A 21,900-nucleotide genomic window follows, 5' to 3' on the forward strand; every position below is an offset into this window, starting at 1 on the left:
TGTAAGTGTGTGTGAGTGAGTAGTTGGGAGTCATGATTTTTCACTGTGTGCCCATTGAGATGAGTGTGTGTCAGTATGTGACAGTGTGTGACTGTATAAGTGTGTGTCAGTATGTGACGGTGTGTGACTGTATGAGTGTGTGCAAGTGGGAGGTATGTGGCGTGGAAATGGCCTTAATGGAGTTGGATGTGGTCCACAATAGACAGGACATCAGCCCGGAGAGAGGAGTGAAAGAGAGAAAGGGACTGAGAGGAAAGGAGATAGAGAGGGGGCGCGCAGTGACAACATGGCTGAAGGCGGCGACTCAAACATTATCATAAGCCATGATGAATAATTCCAGAATATTCTGTGGTCAAAATAAGTCAAATATCAAATAATTGTTGTCGGAGTAAATCTGACAGATGTTTGGAGTGAGTGCCAGGAGACATGATCTGTAGTTTCATATTCCTTCTTTGATCTAAATGCTGCAGTTCAAGCCTTTGGACATGTGGCCTTATGTTTACCGTCAGTGTGTCTCACCAGACAGCCTAAAAACTTTGAGTGAATTGATGTAACAAATGTTTAGCTAAAAAAATCTTACTATGGGGTTTAGAATTATTTTGTTTGAGCCTGATCTGAGGGATGGCATCAGAAAGACCCCGAGGCAGAACAAAGAGACAGGAGGTCGAGAACTTTAAGTTACTCATATCACTGGACACACACCATTTTTATACACCACAACAGATCACATTCACATGCTGGGATGTTACAGGGGTGTGTTGGTGATTTTCAGCAATCATCTATCCCATGTTTTAAAAGACTTTCAGTGTGTCTCAAATCGCATACTTCCATACTGTGTACTCAAAATTTTCAAATTGAGTGTACTAAGCATACTACGTACTCACTGGCTTAGTGCGCGAATTTTGAGGGTGCTGTCTCAAATTGCATACTGCCAAGCGCTGTACTTAGCGTAAATGACTACATGATGTCGACCTCTTCTTCTTCTACATCTAATTGTGACCGGCTTCCAGCGCATTTCCGCCAAATACCACCACTATTTGCCCGCGAATTTTCAAAGCCTTTTCAGTAGTATATTAAACACACCAAATAACACAATCAAAATATTAAGATCTTACCATCTTTCATTGTAATTACAACGAATTTCAATCGCGCTTTGCTACGTCGTGATCGGTGCCAACAACATCTCCTCATCCTCCTACTGGCTGAAGATGTCCTGGTATGTATTGTTTATTTGTATTTTTACTGTGATGAGCGAATGGCCACAGCTCTCGTCCGCCATTGCTGCCAGATGAGGAAATGAGTGCGTTGAGTGTCCACAGCTGCATACTCAAAATCCGGGCCAATTTGAGTACATCATCCGGGTACTTTTGCATACTCATTTTTCGCATACTATGCATACTGTTTTTCATTTTGAAGCAGTATACTCAAAATTTTGAGTATTTGAGTATGGAAGTATGCAATTTGGGACACACTATTTAACTCTTTCCTTTGAAGCACAATATCAAGATAAGAGATGATCAACAGCGCTCACTTAACTTCAGAGCAGAAACTCAACAACTGCTGGACATAAAGTTCCTGCTACTCTGAAAAACAAAAGAAGGTTCTAGAAATTCTAGTTTAAGATCTTGTATTGTGTATTTAAAGTGTGAGAAATTCTTCCTATTTGGACAGCATAAAATGTGACCCATAATTAAAGATGAGTACCTTTAACATTTGAAATGATATGGTACTGATGACCAGTACCTGGCAATCTGTATCAATTTTCGGTACTTTTGAGTGATCATGTAGTAAAAAATATTGATTTGTTCAATAATAAAATGTATTATTTTTTCTATTAAACATATTCATTCTTCAATATATAACCTTGTAATGTAGTGTTTATGTCCAGCATGGAAAATCACCTACTCTTCCACTCCCTCACAGACACAAGGATGTGTTAAGGAACCTAAACAGGGTATCTTCTGATTTTTAGTGAATCGGTACCTGGTACTCTTGATAGAATTCCATCAGTACCTTTAAAAGTACCTGATTTGGTACCCATTCCTACCCATAATTCAGCAACAGTGTGTATTAAAGCATAAATCTGCTGATTCAAAATCAATACTTTAAATATGGAACCTAAACAGCTGTTTGTCAGAGCAGCCACAGACTCAGAAATTCCTCTTCTCTGACTGACATCTATTTCATGTGAATGAAAAGGGTGAAGTATGACTAGGAGAGAGAGGGAAGGATGGGGGAGGATCAGGGTGAGAGTGTGTATCACTGTATATTCAATGTATTCAGACATGATAGCTGCCTGCTTTAAATACAAAACTCCCGTGTTTGTGTGTGTGTGTGTGTTTTTGTTATTTAAATCCTACCACAAAGCTTTGAAGATGATGGGAGCTGGTCATCTCAAGCTTTGGTTGATATGCAAAAGCACAGAGAATACACACAGATATACATACAGACATTAACCCCCTCCAACACGCACACACACGCACACACACACACAAAGGAGCCTGTCAGCACAATGCCTTCAAATATAGCCGTCCAATCTTTTGACTCTCAATTTGCCCACCTTTTTGATAATATGCGCCTATTTGAAAAAGGGTGAAAGGCAAGGGTAGCGTGCAATTTAGAGATACTACTGTGTAGCCATTTTCAGCCTGCCACCTCTCCATCGCTTTCTCTTCCTCCCTCTCTCCATCTTTTGATTGTGCGATTCGCCTTGGCAGACGAACAAATAGAGGAGAGAAAAAGGTAGTGTTTGACACTGCCATTTTCAATGACAAAATACAATCTAACCAGGGCCAGTAATTCGACGGGGAGGGATTAGCCCAGCGCGAGGTTGGGCCCCCAGATTAAGACGAAGCCACAGCGCGGGGATCTTGAATTTCATCATCTCCGGCGCTCGGGCACAATGGCGTATTCTTCCCCTTTCTCCTCTGCCGTCTGATGAGGGGTCAGGAGAACTCACCTCTCCTCTTCCTCTGTTCCTCCTCGTCCTCAGAGCAGCACTTACTGCTGCATTCATTCATCCCTCCTCACTTCATATTAGCTTAGATACTATAAAGGTGGGGGTGGTGAATGTGTGGGGGTCTGAGCTGTCGGTACATTTACACACTCAGAAGGAAACTGTGATTTAACATCAATGAACGATCAACATGTTTGGACAAAATAACACCTTTTTTTCCTCACATAGATATCAATACAGGCAGATGGTACATGCATAAAGGGCTCCACAATGACACCTGAGACACACACACACACACACACACACACACACACACACACACACGAATGCAGGTGACATAAGGGGATCAAACAGATATAAGGGGGAATAGTTGAGAAAGAGTTTTCACACATCTTGGGGTAGACTGCCACCTTGTGGTCGATTTATGTAGCCCTTTAATTTCTTATCATCTGATATCTACAAACAGGAACCAGCAACAGTGTTGAAATAAACTCTTCAGTACAAAAAAAAACAACAGATAACTACAAGTCTTGAGAGGGAAAACATAATGTCATTACAACCAATTTCTGCAAAGAAATAGGTATGAACGAATGGGACCTTTTGTGATAATGTTCTTAAACTCTCATTTCAATGCAATATCAAACTGGAGTAAAATGACGTGTAAAAATAGTGAGAATAATTCATGTTATCAGTCTTTTGTTTTGAGATGAAATAATGTGTTGAGGTAAAATATAATGATTACTTCTGGTACACAAAAGGGAACTTTAAAAAGTTACATTTAAAAAGCACAGAGCCAAAACTAATCATTAACAACTCACGTAGAGTTGATTATGTACCTATCAGAAGCCTCAGTCTGACAAACGACTGATGAAAAATGGAAAAAAAAAAGAGCTTTGGGTCTTTTTAATCAGGATTCATGAGGCTTGTAGAGACTGAGAACAGAATGAGATCAAAATGTTTTCTTAGTTATTATAATAATAACAGTAGATGTGATATTAGGAGCATCTTTTAGAAACTAATTCATTTATAATGTTCAACCTTGCAGTAACCTCACTATTTCTCACATTTGGCATTTGCTATGATCTCATTTTCATCCCTATTCTACATCTGAGCCTGTCAGGGTATAAGTTGCCCCCCCCTGCCTCATATTTCTCCCCCCTCTCTGTGCTCTCCATTCCTGCTGTCAGGGCCCTGTTTGCCTTTGATCTTTCTGTCATTAGTCAGGTATGCAGAGAAGCAGGCAAACCCACTAACTCTTCATTTTCTCTGCCTTTTTTGCTCTCTTCTTTTCCCCCTCTCCCACGCTCTGGCCGGAGAACACCGGCTGACCTGCTTGTCTTCTCGGCTTTCTATCAAAGCCAGAAAGGTAGAGAGCCGTTTCTGCTGTCGCTCCTTTGAGTTTGACGTGTACTGAAAGTGACAGTGGCAAAGCACTCCAGTCGGCTCTCTTAAAAAAGAAGGTCTCAGAGGTCTATCCTTCCTGATTACTGGAGACGCAGAGCTCTCTCTGCAGTCAGGCATTTAAAACCAGAGCATTAGCTCTAAGGGCATATTCATACAAGATTGATTAGCAAATCCTGGTCACTTGCACTCTTAAATGTCATTTCAGAACATCTTTGAAGTCACTCAAGTATAACGATTAACTTTCTCTGTTGCCACTCTTTTTTTCCTTAAATTGGAGTATTGTGTCGGACAGCCAAAATCATCATTCTTTCCTCCACAAGAAAACAAACTTCTGCACTGTCAGATACAAAGCAAAAGCAGGTACTAAATAAAAGACTTCAGTCAAACTTAGGGATGCAGGATATTGGATTTTTGCCGATATCTGATATGCCGATATATCGAAACCCCTTTTGGCAATAAGAAATGTATTATTTTTTCAAACTCAAGACATTCAGTATTGAAATACAGAAAAATAATTCCTTTAGATCACATGAACTTTAAATGTACAATGCATTTTTAAACATAACCAAGTTGCATTTGATTATTTTAGAGCTACTGTAACAACCTGGTGACAGACACAGAGCTCTGCAGTGCAAATAAATGAAGTGCTACATTTTATTTAAGGAGCTTATTTTTCAGATGGTAAATAATAATAATCCTAACTGAATAGCACCTTATCAGCTGTGACTATCGGCAGAAATTTTCATATCTGCCGATACCGATAAATGTGTTTTCAAGCTTTATCAGCTGATACCGATATTGTGCCGATAATGTCGTGCATCCATAGTCAAACTTTCAACCTGGGCTTCTTTATAGGGACAGACAAAAGACATGTAAAGATTAACAAGTGTACTGGGAATGCATTTCCCTTACGTGTGCTTCTTGTGTAATAAATAAACAGATAAAAAGTTCAAGAAAATAATAAATAAAGGGGTAGACAGTATAGACCACGTCAGCATGAATCAAAAGGTGTTACTTTGTAATGTACATCTGGACCTTTGATCTCGCCAAACCAGAGACTGCTATCTGTTTTCTCACTGTCGTAAACTGACTTTGGAGCTGCGACCTCACACCATGTGTCATTTTTGTGCTAATTCTTACTATATAAGCACAAAAACACATTTATCCAACTTGTCTGTAATCCTACAACACAACAACTCACAGAATCGGCTTTAATAGTTTATGAAACACAGAAAAATCACTTCCGAGCAGCAGGTTTCCAGTTTCCTGGCAGGGCAGTGGGAAATGTCAGAAAAATCTTTCTCTCTTCCTTTATTACTCTTTCTCTTTCCCCTCCAATTTTTCCACACTGCTCATTCCACTCCCCTCTCTTCTCCACCTTCCCCAAGTTTGGTCATTCACCGTGAGTCCTGGTTTCCATTTAACACTGTACGGTATGCAAACAGTCACTCTTTCCTCTGCTTCTGATGTTTCCAACAGCGGTTCTGTTTCCAATGTGGCAAAAACAACTTAATTCTGCAGTTATTCAAACATGTAATGCCTATGACTAAAAAATAAATCTGTTTAACTCAAAACTGAATTTGACACCACAAGAAGTATCAACCTATCCTCAACACACACAGTCATCATGGACAGTCAGGTGTTTCAACACTTGGCACGTCAGGAGTTGTTTCCTCTGTGTGTAACCTAGCAAGCTAAGTGAGCATGTAATAGCAAAAGCTGACCACAAGGTGGCAGAACGTGCACATGAAATCATACAACCTAAGAGCAGGTGCGCATCAGTGAGTGACTTATTTCTTTCTTTTTTATGTAACTCTGAAGTCATCATTCCTTGATGCAGTCTGAGTGCTTTTCTGCAGCACACCCACTCATGTCATACCCACACAAAAAAAATGTGAAACCTAGAGCACTTTGTGAGAAAAGACAAGAGTGTAGAAAAAGCTAAAGGACAAATTCATATATTCATGTACTCACATTTTCAATGACAAATGTCCACTCTTTGTCTTCAAACTCCTCAGCGTGGGGGTCCTGCAGGGAAAATAAAGACATTAAAGCTGTAGCACACAGTTTATAATGTTCTGGATATGCAGAGTGAGTTTGGTCAATAAAGAAATAAATCTTGAATTAATAGTTATCAGCTCACCATTGTCTAGGCTGCTCCGTTCACCAACTGACTTCATCTGTCTTCACTCACTTCTCAGTATTAACAAAGATTAAGTTGACTTAGAATTATTCTTAAAGAGCTGTTTATGCTTTCACCACATTCTCGACATTCTCTAAAATGACAATATACTGAACACAATGCCTCTTCAAAAACAAGAAATTAAAAACTTCCATAAGCCCTAAATTTATGGCAAGACTGAAGTGTTTTTACATCACATGCAGCATGATGAACTCAGTGAGCTTTTAGCTGACTGTAAATTCAACATTTGATAGGCTGATGTGGAAATTTATCCATGTAGCGTAGCAGAGTAACCCTAGTGATAGTCACACATCAATTTTAGGAGAAGAAAAATGAGTCAGTGTACCCCCATCAATACCCTTAAATATGGAGTAAATCCAAGCCAGCTAATCTACTGCTTCACACACACACTCAGGAAAAGACGTGCACTGATGGCCTCCTTGTCTGACTGTGTCCATGACACACCCCTGGAAATCAATACTCCTGCAGTCTGCCACGGCGCTGGATCACAACACCCACATGGGCACAGATACACAGTCAGTACCACAGACAGCCTCATCCTTCAAACTGTGGATCATTCAGTACTTCATAAACCACTTTCCTAAGCCAGTAGAGCAACAATAAAGTGTGACCATGAGGATTGGCTGTTGGAGTTCTGCTTTCTCCTCCCTTATGACAGATTCTGTCCACAGAGAGAGCAGTCAGGCTGCTCAGTTAACTTATTTATTATGTTGAAATGCTGATTCAGCATTTCAACATATTGTTATCCTACTTTATTATGTTGAAATGCTGACTCAGCATTTCAACATATTGTTATCCTGTGACTTTATTATGTTGAAATGCTGATTCAGCATTTCAACATATTGTTATCCTACTTTATTATTCCAGGTTCTTCTTCTTCTTCTTCTTATTCTTCCGTACGTTTTTTGGCTCTTTTCACAGCCTTCAAATTTTGTCCGATTTTCACCGTTCAACTTTTAAACTATTCAGCTTGTTTAGGACATGTGTGCTATATCTTTTCACTTTTCTAACTATTAAACTTTTTGATTTATTCAGCTTTTTCCAAAAAAATTTCTCTATTTTAAACAGATGGGAAATGTCAGCTCCTTCCTTTAAATCTCCTTCAACTTCAACAAGCTCTAACTTCAGCTTACTTCCACTTACAGACTTCAATTAAACTTTAAAATGTTCAGCTATCTTTCCTCTCTTCAGGTTTTTATCTGCTCTTAAACAGCTTTTACTGTTTTTCAGATTTCACTCTTCAAGCAACATAAACTTTTCCCACTTTGCCCTAAAATCGAGGCTGCTAGACTGCGGAATGTTTTCAAATAGAGTGAGAGAGGCTGCTGCAGTAAGGTTGTGCGAATCTCGATCGAATTGTCATAACTTCCAAAATCTTCACAGCAGAAAAATAAAAAGTACATTAAATGGTTCACTGAAGGCTCCTGCTTCTTACAAAGGGAGTATTTTAGCAAAAAAATGTACAGTTTTGCCAAAAAACACCTCAGTGTGAGAGAAACCGTCACATCCCTGTAATCTGAAGTAATGTTAAAATCTGACCAATATTTCTCATCAACTTGATTCCTAACAACTTTTATACATCACCCTCCTGCGGTCAGTTTTAATCCTATCATCTTGTAAAGCATATCATCTTGTTCATCAGAGTCTCCAGATTCTCACAATGTTTTTGTTTTTCTTCTAGCCCTTAGGGTTTCAGCATAAATGCAGTTTGTTCGGACCTATGTCTAGCCCAAAAATCCAGCTTAAGATCAGTGGATACAAAGGAGTTCCAAAGTTCAACTGCCATTTCACACTCATTATGACATCATGATGATCACCATGGTAACCACACAGCTGTGGATAATCACTGATTAGTCTTTGAAGGACAGAGAAACACATATATTTCTTTATAATGCCTAAACAGCCAACCCAAACTGTCTTACACGAACACATACAGCCAACCCAAACACACACAGACCAACACACACACACATACACACACACACACACACACACAGACACACACACACACACACACACAAACACACACACACACACACACACACAAACATTTTACCATCCAAAACCGTCAAAAGGCAGCAGAAGATTCAAACATGACAACCTTTCATCACACACAGCTGTTTATACTGAGTAATCAAAACATCCAGGAACAAAGACACACATGTACTTCAGTTACTTATAATACCATACCTCCCCCTTTGACTTAATCTACATGCTCCACTATTTATACAGCTTTGTCCCACAACTTATAATTGACAAACTGCTGGTTTTTCTTCTTCTTCCTTCCTTTCTTCTTACTAGTGCTGCATTAATCTCTGTACTGTTTTTCCCCCTATTTCTTCTACTTCTTCTCTCCATTCCACATTTTCAGCTCTGGTTCACATCATAACCCCTTTTTTTAACTTTTAAATGATTAAACTTTATTTAAAACATTTTACCATCAAAAACAGAGACTGAAATAATCTTCTGATCCCCTGCAACTCCTTCAACTTCAACTGCTTCTACCTTTTGCAGACTTTGACTTGAGACTCTGTTCACACATTAAACTGGTCCTATTCTCTTCATCCCATTAACACATTAGTCATAGATTTCTGCTGTCTTCTACATTTTTGAGATTTCACTGTTTGGTTTCTCTCTCTTTGTATTTATTTATTTTAACTTTTAAAGGCTGATTTACATTTCCACTGTATCCACGTTCTAAATCCACTCCTTTATTTTACATTTTCAGCTTTTTCCACTTTTATGCAAACTTTTCCAGCTTCAGCATTTCAACGCATTTGCTGCAAGGAAATGCAACTTCTCTAGTTCCACTACTTCTTCTTCTTCTTATTCTTCCGTACGTTTTTTGGACCTTTTCACAGCCTTCAAATTTTGTCCGATTTTCACAGTTCAACTTTTAAACTATTCAGCTTGTTTAGGACATGTGTGCTATATATCTTCACTTTTCTAACTATTAAACTTTTTTATTTATTCAGCTTTTTCCAAAAAAATTTCTCTATGTTAAACAGATGGGAAATGTCAGCTCCTTCCTTTAAATCTCCTTCAACTTTAACAAGCTCTAACTTCAGCTTACTTCCACTTACAGACTTCAATTAAACTTTAAAATGTTCAGCTATCTTTCCACTCTTCAGGTTTTTATCTGCTCTTCAACAGCTTTTACTGTTTTTGAGATTTCACTCTTCAAGCAACATAAACTTTTCCCACTTTGCCCTAAAATCGAAGCTGCTAGACTGCGGAATGTTTTCAAATAGAGTGGGAGAGGCTGCTGCAGTAAGGTTGTGCGAATCTTGATCGAATTGTCATAACTTCCAAAATCTTCACAGCAGAAAAATAAAAAGTACATAAAAAGGTTCACTGAAGGCTCCTGCTTCTTACAAAGGGAGTATTTTAGCAAAAAAATGTACAGTTTTGCCAAAAAACGCCTCAGTGTGAGAGAAACCGTCACATCCCTGTAATCTGAAGTAATGTTAAAATCTGACCAATATTTCTCATCAACTTGATTCCTAACTACTTTTATACATCACCCTCCTGCGGTCAGTTTTAATCCTATCATCTTGTAAAGCATATCATCTTGTTCATCAGAGTCTCCAGATTCTCACAATGTTTTTGTTTTTCTTCTAGCCCTTAGGGTTTCAGCATAAATGCAGTTTGTTCGGACCTATGTCTAGCCCAAAAATCCAGCTTAAGATCAGTGGATACAAAGGAGTTCCAAAGTTCAACTGCCGTTTCACACTCATTATGACATCAGCAAGATCACCATGGTAACCACACAGCTGTGGATAATCACTGATTAGGTCTTTGAAGGACAGAGAAACACATATGTTTCTTTATAATGCCTAAACAGCCAACCCAAACTGTCTTACACGAACACATACAGCCATCCCAAACACACACACACAAATACACACACACCAACACACACACACACACACACACCAACACACACACACACACACACACACACACACACACATACACACGTAAACACACACACACACACACACACACACACACACACACACACATACACACGTAAACACACACACACACACACACACACACACACACACACACACACACACACACACACACACACACACACAAGGCGACAGAAGATTCAAACATGACAACCTTTCATCACACACAGCTGTTAATACTAGGTAATCAAAACATCCAGGAACAAAGACACACATGTACTTCAGTTACTTATAATACCATACCTCCCCCTTTGACTTAATCTAGATGCTCCACTATCAATTCAGCTTTTTCCCACACCTAATAATTGTCAAACTGCTACTTTTTCTTCTTCTTTCTTCCTTTCTTCTTACTAGTGCTGCATTAATCTCTGTACTGTTTTTTCCCCTATTTCTCCTACTTCCTCTCTCCATTCCACATTTTCAGCTCTAGTTTACATCTTTACCCTTTTTTCTAACCTTTAAATGATTAAACTTTATTTAAAACATTTTACCATTAAAAACAGAGACTGAAATAATCTCCTGATCCACTGCAACTCCTTCAACTTCAACTGCCTCTACCTTTTGCAGACTTTGACTAGAGACTCTGTTCACACATTAAACTGGTCCTATTCTCATCATACCATTAACACATTAGTCATAGATTTCTGCTTTCTTCTACATTTTTTAAGATTTCACTGTTCAGTTTCTCTCTTTGTATTTATTTATTTTAACTTTTAAACGCTGATTTACATTTCCACTGTATCCACTTTCTTTATCCACTCATTGTATTTTCCTCATTTCTCTTGCCATTTTTTCTTTCCTTTATTTTATATTTTTAGCTTTTTCCACTTTTATTCAAACTTTTCCAGCTTCAGCATTTCAACGCATTTGCTGCAAGGAAATGCAACTTCTCTAGTTATGTTGAAATGCTGACTCAGCATTTCAACATATTGTTATCCTGTGACTTTATTATGTTGAAATGCTGACTCAGCATTTCAACATATTGTTATCCGGTGACTTTATTATGTTGAAATGCTGACTCAGCATTTCATTATGTTGAAATGCTGACTCAGCATTTCAACATATTGTTATCCGGTGACTTTATTATGTTGAAATGCTGACTCAGCATTTCAACATATTGTTATCCGGTGACTTTATTATGTTGAAATGCTGATTCAGCATTTCAACATATTGTTATCCTACTTTATTATTCCAGGTTCTTCTTCTTCTTCTTCTTATTCTTCCGTACGTTTTTTGGCTCTTTTCACAGCCTTCAAATTTTGTCCGATTTTCACCGTTCAACTTTTAAACTATTCAGCTTGTTTAGGACATGTGTGCTATATCTTTTCACTTTTCTAACTATTAAACTTTTTGATTTATTCAGCTTTTTCCAAAAAAATTTCTCTATTTTAAACAGATGGGAAATGTCAGCTCCTTCCTTTAAATCTCCTTCAACTTCAACAAGCTCTAACTTCAGCTTACTTCCACTTACAGACTTCAATTAAACTTTAAAATGTTCAGCTATCTTTCCTCTCTTCAGGTTTTTATCTGCTCTTAAACAGCTTTTACTGTTTTTCAGATTTCACTCTTCAAGCAACATAAACTTTTCCCACTTTGCCCTAAAATCGAGGCTGCTAGACTGCGGAATGTTTTCAAATAGAGTGAGAGAGGCTGCTGCAGTAAGGTTGTGCGAATCTCGATCGAATTGTCATAACTTCCAAAATCTTCACAGCAGAAAAATAAAAAGTACATTAAATGGTTCACTGAAGGCTCCTGCTTCTTACAAAGGGAGTATTTTAGCAAAAAAATGTACAGTTTTGCCAAAAAACACCTCAGTGTGAGAGAAACCGTCACATCCCTGTAATCTGAAGTAATGTTAAAATCTGACCAATATTTCTCATCAACTTGATTCCTAACAACTTTTATACATCACCCTCCTGCGGTCAGTTTTAATCCTATCATCTTGTAAAGCATATCATCTTGTTCATCAGAGTCTCCAGATTCTCACAATGTTTTTGTTTTTCTTCTAGCCCTTAGGGTTTCAGCATAAATGCAGTTTGTTCGGACCTATGTCTAGCCCAAAAATCCAGCTTAAGATCAGTGGATACAAAGGAGTTCCAAAGTTCAACTGCCATTTCACACTCATTATGACATCATGATGATCACCATGGTAACCACACAGCTGTGGATAATCACTGATTAGTCTTTGAAGGACAGAGAAACACATATATTTCTTTATAATGCCTAAACAGCCAACCCAAACTGTCTTACACGAACACATACAGCCAACCCAAACACACACAGACCAACACACACACACATACACACACACACACACACACACAGACACACACACACACACACACACAAACACACACACACACACACACACACAAACATTTTACCATCCAAAACCGTCAAAAGGCAGCAGAAGATTCAAACATGACAACCTTTCATCACACACAGCTGTTTATACTGAGTAATCAAAACATCCAGGAACAAAGACACACATGTACTTCAGTTACTTATAATACCATACCTCCCCCTTTGACTTAATCTACATGCTCCACTATTTATACAGCTTTGTCCCACAACTTATAATTGACAAACTGCTGGTTTTTCTTCTTCTTCCTTCCTTTCTTCTTACTAGTGCTGCATTAATCTCTGTACTGTTTTTCCCCCTATTTCTTCTACTTCTTCTCTCCATTCCACATTTTCAGCTCTGGTTCACATCATAACCCCTTTTTTTAACTTTTAAATGATTAAACTTTATTTAAAACATTTTACCATCAAAAACAGAGACTGAAATAATCTTCTGATCCCCTGCAACTCCTTCAACTTCAACTGCTTCTACCTTTTGCAGACTTTGACTTGAGACTCTGTTCACACATTAAACTGGTCCTATTCTCTTCATCCCATTAACACATTAGTCATAGATTTCTGCTGTCTTCTACATTTTTGAGATTTCACTGTTTGGTTTCTCTCTCTTTGTATTTATTTATTTTAACTTTTAAAGGCTGATTTACATTTCCACTGTATCCACGTTCTAAATCCACTCCTTTATTTTACATTTTCAGCTTTTTCCACTTTTATGCAAACTTTTCCAGCTTCAGCATTTCAACGCATTTGCTGCAAGGAAATGCAACTTCTCTAGTTAGGGGCTCGGGCTTCGAACGAGCCCCTCTCCTGCATAGCAAGCTATGCAGGAGAGGGGCTCGTGGCGAAGCCACGAGCCCCTAATGCTCTTCCGTTCGCCTCTTTTTTCAACTTCTTCATCTTCCGGACAAAACTTTGGCTCGCTACTCCTCCAAGGGCTTTGAGAAAACCCACACAAATTATATATCACAATGTGTGGCTCGGCCGGGAATGGTGTGCTATTATTTTTTTCACCGATTCACCAAATTTTGGCCGACTTATTGGCCAAAAACGGCAAAAAATCCCTCATAGAGAATGAATGGGGAACCTAGGAATCTCTCCCTCTCACTGCCCAAAATTTCCACTAACTATGAGATGCTAAGACTTTGGCATACTTCCACTTACAGGCATCATTTTTGCACTAAAATGTTCACTGATCTTTCAGCTCTATGAGTATGACTTTACTTTTTTGATATCTATTACAGTTTTTGAGATTTTACTGTTGAAGCAACATAAACTTTTTGGTTTTTGCCCTGACACCTCAGCTCCTCCAGTGCGGAATGTCTGAAAGTAGAGTGAAAGAGGCAGCTGATGACAGGTTGCAGCATTCTCCAATGAATTGTCATAACTTCCAAAATCTTCACAGCAGAGAAATAAAAACTACATTTTGACGTTCCCTGAACTCTCCTGCTACTTACAAACTGAGTATTTTACCCCAGAAATGTACTGTTTTGCCAAAAAACGCCTCAGTGTGAGTGAAACCGTCACATCCCTGTAATCTGAAGTAATGTTAAAATCTGACCTATATTTCTCATCAACTTCATTCCTAACTACATTTGCAAATCGCCCTCGTGCGGTCTATTTTAATCCTACAATCGTGGGAGGCACATTATCTTGTTCATCAGAGTCTCCAGATTCTCACAATGTTTTTGTTTTTCTTCTAGCCCTTAGGGTTTCAGCATAAATGCAGTTTGTTCGGACCTATGTCTAGCCCAAAACTCCAGCTGTACATCAGTGGATACAAAGGTGTTCCAAAGTGTAACTGACAGATCACACTCACTGTGACATCATCATAATGATCACCATGGTAACCACACAGCTGTGTCTACTGACTGATGAGGTCATTGAGGGACAGAGAAACACAGGTTTTTGTTTACTTTGCCTAAACAACCAACCCAAACTCTCTTATACACACACATACAGACATACAGCCTACCCATACACACACACGCGTGCACATGCGCACGCGCACAAACACACACACACGCACACACACACGCACACACACACACACACACACACACACATACAGCCAACCCATACATACCCACGTGACCACACACATACACACTCACACACACACACACACACACACACACACACACACACACACACACACACACACACACACACACACACACATACATAAACCCCCATCTCTTCTCTCTCAATTCTCTCTGTCTCTTTCTCTCTTACTGTCTCCCTCCCTGTCCCTCACGCACACACAGGTGCATGATTTTGAACATATCATTTGGCTGCCTTGTATTTAAGTCTTTTTTTTTCTTCTGAACAGTTACATTTCCATTTATTATGAGAGGTTAAAAACAAGGTACTATGTCACATTTTATGATAATTGACAGCTGCCGTTCTTGTGTATTTTTTTTCTGGGATTGTAAAATATGTCAGGACGTAGAGTCAAGAAGTGATTAGACTCGCAAAAGAAAAATGAAGTTATTAGTTTTGTTACCTAGCGCCACTCAGATTCTCCCAGAATCCCTCACAGTCTGTACTGCGCAGACTCTGGCTGCACAACTGCTGCCAATGGCTGTGTCTTTGACGGAGGTGTTTTGGCTTCATAACTGTGCAATGGTAAATGGCGGAGCCACGCTGCCCACTATACAGTGTATGTTTGTGACGTATTGCTTTGGAGCTAGAATAGTATAGATATGAAAGTTTGTACACACAAACACACACACACACACACACACACACACACACACACACACACACACGAACCCACTTTCCTTTCAATACTCTCTTTCTCTCCCTCACCCTCGCGCTTTCTCTCCCTCTCTCCCTCACACACACACACACACAAGTACTTTAACAAGTTCTTAAGAGCTTATTTGGGGTTGAGGCTTTGCAACCAGCCACTCTCCCATGTCTTGTGATAAGTAGGTGTATATTTGTGACATAATGTTTTGGGGCTAGAACAGTAAAGATATGAAAGTGTGCGCGCGAAGCGCGCTTCACTGTGCATGAGGTAATTTGATACCTGTTGAATCAGAAACAAGAAATGTTAAGAAGTGTTTCGCTATGTCAGTCCGAAACAAGATCTGGTGACATCTGTGTTTCTGAACATTTTCATGATATGAAAGTGTGCGCGCGAAGCGCGCTTCATTGTGCATGGGATAATTTGACACCTATTTGATCAGAAGTCAGTCCAAACCAAGGTCTGGTCACATCGGTGTTTCTAAACTATTTAATGAATGAAAAAAGCCCGGCCGCCGCCCGAGCCCCTCTCACGATTTCCGTGGAAATTGTCTAGTTAAACTTCTTATTCTTCCGTACGTTTTTTGGACCTTTTCACAGCCTTCAAATTTCGTCCGATTTTCACCGTTCAACTTTTAAACTATTCAGCTTGTTTAGGACATGTGTGCTATATCTTTTCACTTTTCTAACTATTAAACTTTTTGATTTATTCAGCTTTTTCCAAAAAAATTTCTCTATGTTAAACAGATGGGAAATGTCAGCTCCTTCCTTTAAATCTCCTTCAACTTTAACAAGCTCTAACTTCAGCTTACTTCCACTTACAGACTTCAATTAAACTTTAAAATGTTCAGCTATCTTTCCTCTCTTCAGGTTTTTATCTGCTCTTAAACAGCTTTTACTGTTTTTGAGATTTCACTCTTCAAGCAACATAAACTTTTCCCACTTTGCCCTAAAATCGAGGCTGCTAGACTGCGGAATGTTTTCAAATAGAGTGAAAGAGGCTGCTGCAGTAAGGTTGTGCGAATCTCGATCGACTTGTCATAACTTCCAAAATCTTCACAGCAGAAAAATAAAAAGTACATTAAATGGTTCACTGAAGGCTCCTGCTTCTTATTAAGGGAGTATTTTAGCAAAAAAATGTACAGTTTTGCCAAAAAACGCCTCAGTGTGAGAGAAACCGTCACATCCCTGTAATCTGAAGTAATGTTAAAATCTGACCTATATTTCTCATCAACTTGATTCCTAACAACTTTTAAACATCACCCTCCTGCGGTCAGTTTTAATCCTATCATCTTGTAAAGCACATCATCTTGTTCATCAGAGTCTCCAGATTCTCACAATGTTTTTGTTTTTCTTCTAGCCCTTAGGGTTTCAGCATAAATGCAGTTTGTTCGGACCTATGTCTAGCCCAAAAATCCAGCTTAAGATCAGTGGATACAAAGGAGTTCCAAAGTTCAACTGCCATTTCACACTCATTATGACATCAGCAAGATTACCATGGTAACCACACAGCTGTGGATAATCACTGATTAGTCTTTGAAGGACAGAGAAACACATATATTTCTTTATAATGCCTAAACAGCCAACCCAAACTGTCTTACACGAACACATACAGCCAACCCAAACACACACAGACCAACACACACACACATACACACATACACACACACACACACACACACACACACACACACACACACACACACACACACACACACACACACACACACACACACAAACATTTTACCATCCAAAACCGTCAAAAGGCAGCAGAAGATTCAAACATGACAACCTTTCATCACACACAGCTGTTTATACTGAGTAATCAAAACATCCAGGAACAAAGACACACATGTACTTCAGTTACTTATAATACCATACCTCCCCCTTTGACTTAAACTACATGCTCCACTATTTATACAGCTTTGTCCCACAACTTATAATTGACAAACTGCTGGTTTTTCTTCTTCTTCCTTCCTTTCTTCTTACTAGTGCTGCATTAATCTCTGTACTGTTTTTCCCCTATTTCTTCTACTTCTTCTCTCCATTCCACATTTTCAGCTCTGGTTCACATCATAACCCCTTTTTTAACTTTTAAATGATTAAACTTTATTTAAAACATTTTACCATCAAAAACAGAGACTGAAATAATCTTCTGATCCCCTGCAACTCCTTCAACTTCAACTGCTTCTACCTTTTGCAGACTTTGACTTGAAACTCTGTTCACACATTAAACTGCTCCTATTCTCTTCGTCCCATTAACACATTAGTCATAGATTTCTGCTGTCTTCTACATTTTTGAGATTTCACTGTTTGGTTTCTCTCTCTTTGTATTTATTTATTTTTTTTAACTTTTAAAGGCTGATTTACATTTCCACTGTATCCACGTTCTTAATCCACTCCTTTATTTTACATTTTCAGCTTTTTCCACTTTTATGCAAACTTTTCCAGCTTCAGCATTTCAACGCATTTGCTGCAAGGAAATGCAACTTCTCTAGTTAAACTTCTTATTCTTCCGTACGTTTTTTGGACCTTTTCACAGCCTTCAAATTTCGTCCGATTTTCACCGTTCAACTTTTAAACTATTCAGCTTGTTTAGGACATGTGTGCTATATCTTTTCACTTTTCTAACTATTAAACTTTTTGATTTATTCAGCTTTTTCCAAAAAAATTTCTCTATGTTAAACAGATGGGAAATGTCAGCTCCTTCCTTTAAATCTCCTTCAACTTTAACAAGCTCTAACTTCAGCTTACTTCCACTTACAGACTTCAATTAAACTTTAAAATGTTCAGCTATCTTTCCTCTCTTCAGGTTTTTATCTGCTCTTAAACAGCTTTTACTGTTTTTGAGATTTCACTCTTCAAGCAACATAAACTTTTCCCACTTTGCCCTAAAATCGAAGCTGCTAGACTGCGGAATGTTTTCAAATAGAGTGGGAGAGGCTGCTGCAGTAAGGTTGTGCGAATCTCGATCGAATTGTCATAACTTCCAAAATCTTCACAGCAGAAAAATAAAAAGTACATTAAATGGTTCACTGAAGGCTCCTGCTTCTTACAAAGGGAGTATTTTAGCAAAAAAATGTACAGTTTTGCCAAAAAACGCCTCAGTGTGAGAGAAACCGTCACATCCCTGTAATCTGAAGTAATGTTAAAATCTGACCAATATTTCTCATCAACTTGATTCCTAACAACTTTTAAACATCACCCTCCTGCGGTCAGTTTTAATCCTATCATCTTGTGAAGCACATCATCTTGTTCATCAGAGTCTCCAGATTCTCACAATGTTTTTGTTTTTCTTCTAGCCCTTAGGGTTTCAGCATAAATGCAGTTTGTTCGGACCTATGTCTAGCCCAAAAATCCAGCTTAAGATCAGTGGATACAAAGGAGTTCCGAAGTGCAACTGCCATTTCACACTCATTATGACATCAGCAAGATTACCATGGTAACCACACAGCTGTGGATAATCACTGATTAGTCTTTGAAGGACAGAGAAACACATATATTTCTTTATAATGCCTAAACAGCCAACCCAAACTGTCTTACACGAACACATACAGCCAACCCAAACACACACAGACCAACACACACACACATACACACACACACACACACACACACACACACACACACACACACACACACACACACACACACACACACACAAACATTTTACCATCCAAAACCGTCAAAAGGCAGCAGAAGATTCAAACATGACAACCTTTCATCACACACAGCTGTTTATACTGAGTAATCAAAACATCCAGGAACAAAGACACACATGTACTTCAGTTACTTATAATACCATACCTCCCCCTTTGACTTAATCTACATGCTCCACTATTTATACAGCTTTGTCCCACAACTTATAATTGACAAACTGCTGGTTTTTCTTCTTCTTCCTTCCTTTCTTCTTACTAGTGCTGCATTAATCTCTGTACTGTTTTTCCCCTATTTCTTCTACTTCTTCTCTCCATTCCACATTTTCAGCTCTGGTTCACATCATAACCCCTTTTTTTAACTTTTAAATGATTAAACTTTATTTAAAACATTTTACCATCAAAAACAGAGACTGAAATAATCTTCTGATCCCCTGCAACTCCTTCAACTTCAACTGCTTCTACCTTTTGCAGACTTTGACTTGAAACTCTGTTCACACATTAAACTGCTCCTATTCTCTTCGTCCCATTAACACATTAGTCATAGATTTCTGCTGTCTTCTACATTTTTGAGATTTCACTGTTTGGTTTCTCTCTCTTTGTATTTATTTATTTTAACTTTTAAAGGCTGATTTACATTTCCACTGTATCCACGTTCTTAATCCACTCCTTTATTTTACATTTTCAGCTTTTTCCACTTTTATGCAAACTTTTCCAGCTTCAGCATTTCAACGCATTTGCTGCAAGGAAATGCAACTTCTCTAGTTATGTTGAAATGCTGATTCAGCATTTCAACATATTGTTATCCTACTTTATTATTCCAGGTTCTTCTTCTTCTTCTTCTTATTCTTCCGTACGTTTTTTGGCTCTTTTCACAGCCTTCAAATTTTGTCTGATTTTCACCGTTCAACTTTTAAACTATTCAGCTTGTTTAGGACATGTGTGCTATATCTTTTCACTTTTCTAACTATTAAACTTTTTGATTTATTCAGCTTTTTCCAAAAAAAATTCTCTATTTTAAACAGATGGGAAATGTCAGCTCCTTCCTTTAAATCTCCTTCAACTTCAACAAGCTCTAACTTCAGCTTATTACCACTTACAGACTTCAATTAAACTTTAAAATGTTCAGCTATCTTTCCTCTCTTCAGGTTTTTATCTGCTCTTAAACAGCTTTTACTGTTTTTGAGATTTCACTCTTCAAGCAACATAAACTTTTCCCACTTTGCCCTAAAATCGAGGCTGCTAGACTGCGGAATGTTTTCAAATAGAGTGAAAGAGGCTGCTGCAGTAAGGTTGTGCGAATCTCGATCGAATTGTCATAACTTCCAAAATCTTCACAGCAGGTAAATAAAAACTACATCACGACGTTCCCTGAAGGCTCCTGCTTCTTACAAAGGGAGTATTTTAGCAAAAAAATGTACAGTTTTGCCAAAAAACGCCTCAGTGTGAGAGAAACCGTCACATCCCTGTAATCTGAAGTAATGTTAAAATCTGACCAATATTTCTCATCAACTTGATTCCTAACTACTTTTATACATCACCCTCCTGCGGTCAGTTTTAATCCCACAGTTCTGGGAAGAACAGCATCTTGTTCATCAGAGTCTCCAGATTCTCACAATGTTTTTGTTTTTCTTCTAGCCCTTAGGGTTTCAGGGTAAATGCAGTTTGTTTGGACCTATGTCTAGCCCAAAAATCCAGCTTAAGATCAGTGGATACAAAGGAGTTCCAAAGTTCAACTGCCATGTCACACTCATTATGACATCATGATGATCACCATGGTAACCACACAGCTGTGGGTAATCACTGATTAGGTCTTTGAAGGACAGAGCAACACATATGTTTCTTTATTATGCCTGGACAGCCAACCCAAACTGTCTTACACGAACGCATACAGCCAACCCAAACACATACACACAAATACACACACACCAACACAGACACAGACACAGACACAGACACACACACACAGACACACACACACACACACACACACACACACACACACACACACACACACACACACACACAAACATTTAACCATCCAAAACAGTGACAAGGCAGCAGAAGATTCAAACATGACAACCCTTTCATCACACACAGCTGTTTATACTAAGTAATCAAAACATCCAGGAACAAAGACACACATGTACTTCAGTTACTTATAATACCATACCTCCCCCTTTGACTTAATCTACATGCTCCACTATTTATACAGCTTTGTCCCACACCTAATAATTGTCAAACTGCTACTTTTTCTTCTTCTTTCTTCCTTTCTTCTTACTAGTGCTTCATTAATCTCTGTACTGTTTTTTCCCCTATTTCTTCTACTTCTTCTCTCCATTCCACATTTTCAGCTCTAGTTCACATCATAACCCCCTTTTTAACTTTTAAATGATTAAACTTTATTTAAAACATTTTACCATCAAAAACAGAGACTGCAATAATATTCTGATCCCCTGCAACTCCTTCAACTTCAACTGCTTCTACCTTTTGCAGACTTTGACGAGAGACTCTGTTCACACATTAAACTGGTCCTATTCTCTTCATCCCATTAACACATTAGTCATAGATTTCTGCTGTCTTCTACATTTTTGAGAT

The 21,900-nt window shown here is 38.5% G+C and overlaps 1 protein-coding gene across 4 annotated transcripts in view; it reads right to left on the reverse strand.

The window, feature by feature from the left end:
• Positions 1 to 21,900, reverse strand: part of ehbp1 (EH domain binding protein 1) — a 233,566-nt gene that overhangs the window by 135,069 nt on the left and 76,597 nt on the right. For all 4 annotated transcript variants that reach the window (XM_074675143.1, XM_074675141.1, XM_074675142.1 and 1 more), the window contains exon 5: positions 6,335 to 6,388. In XM_074675143.1, coding sequence (XP_074531244.1) covers positions 6,335 to 6,388 — 54 coding nt within the window. The remainder of the gene's footprint in view (positions 1 to 6,334; positions 6,389 to 21,900) is intronic.

This window comes from Halichoeres trimaculatus, unplaced genomic scaffold (assembly GCF_033239565.1).
Source record: "Halichoeres trimaculatus isolate MK-OKI-2021-1 unplaced genomic scaffold, fHalTri1.1 fHalTri1_scaffold_8, whole genome shotgun sequence".
NCBI lineage: Eukaryota > Metazoa > Chordata > Actinopteri > Labriformes > Labridae > Halichoeres > Halichoeres trimaculatus.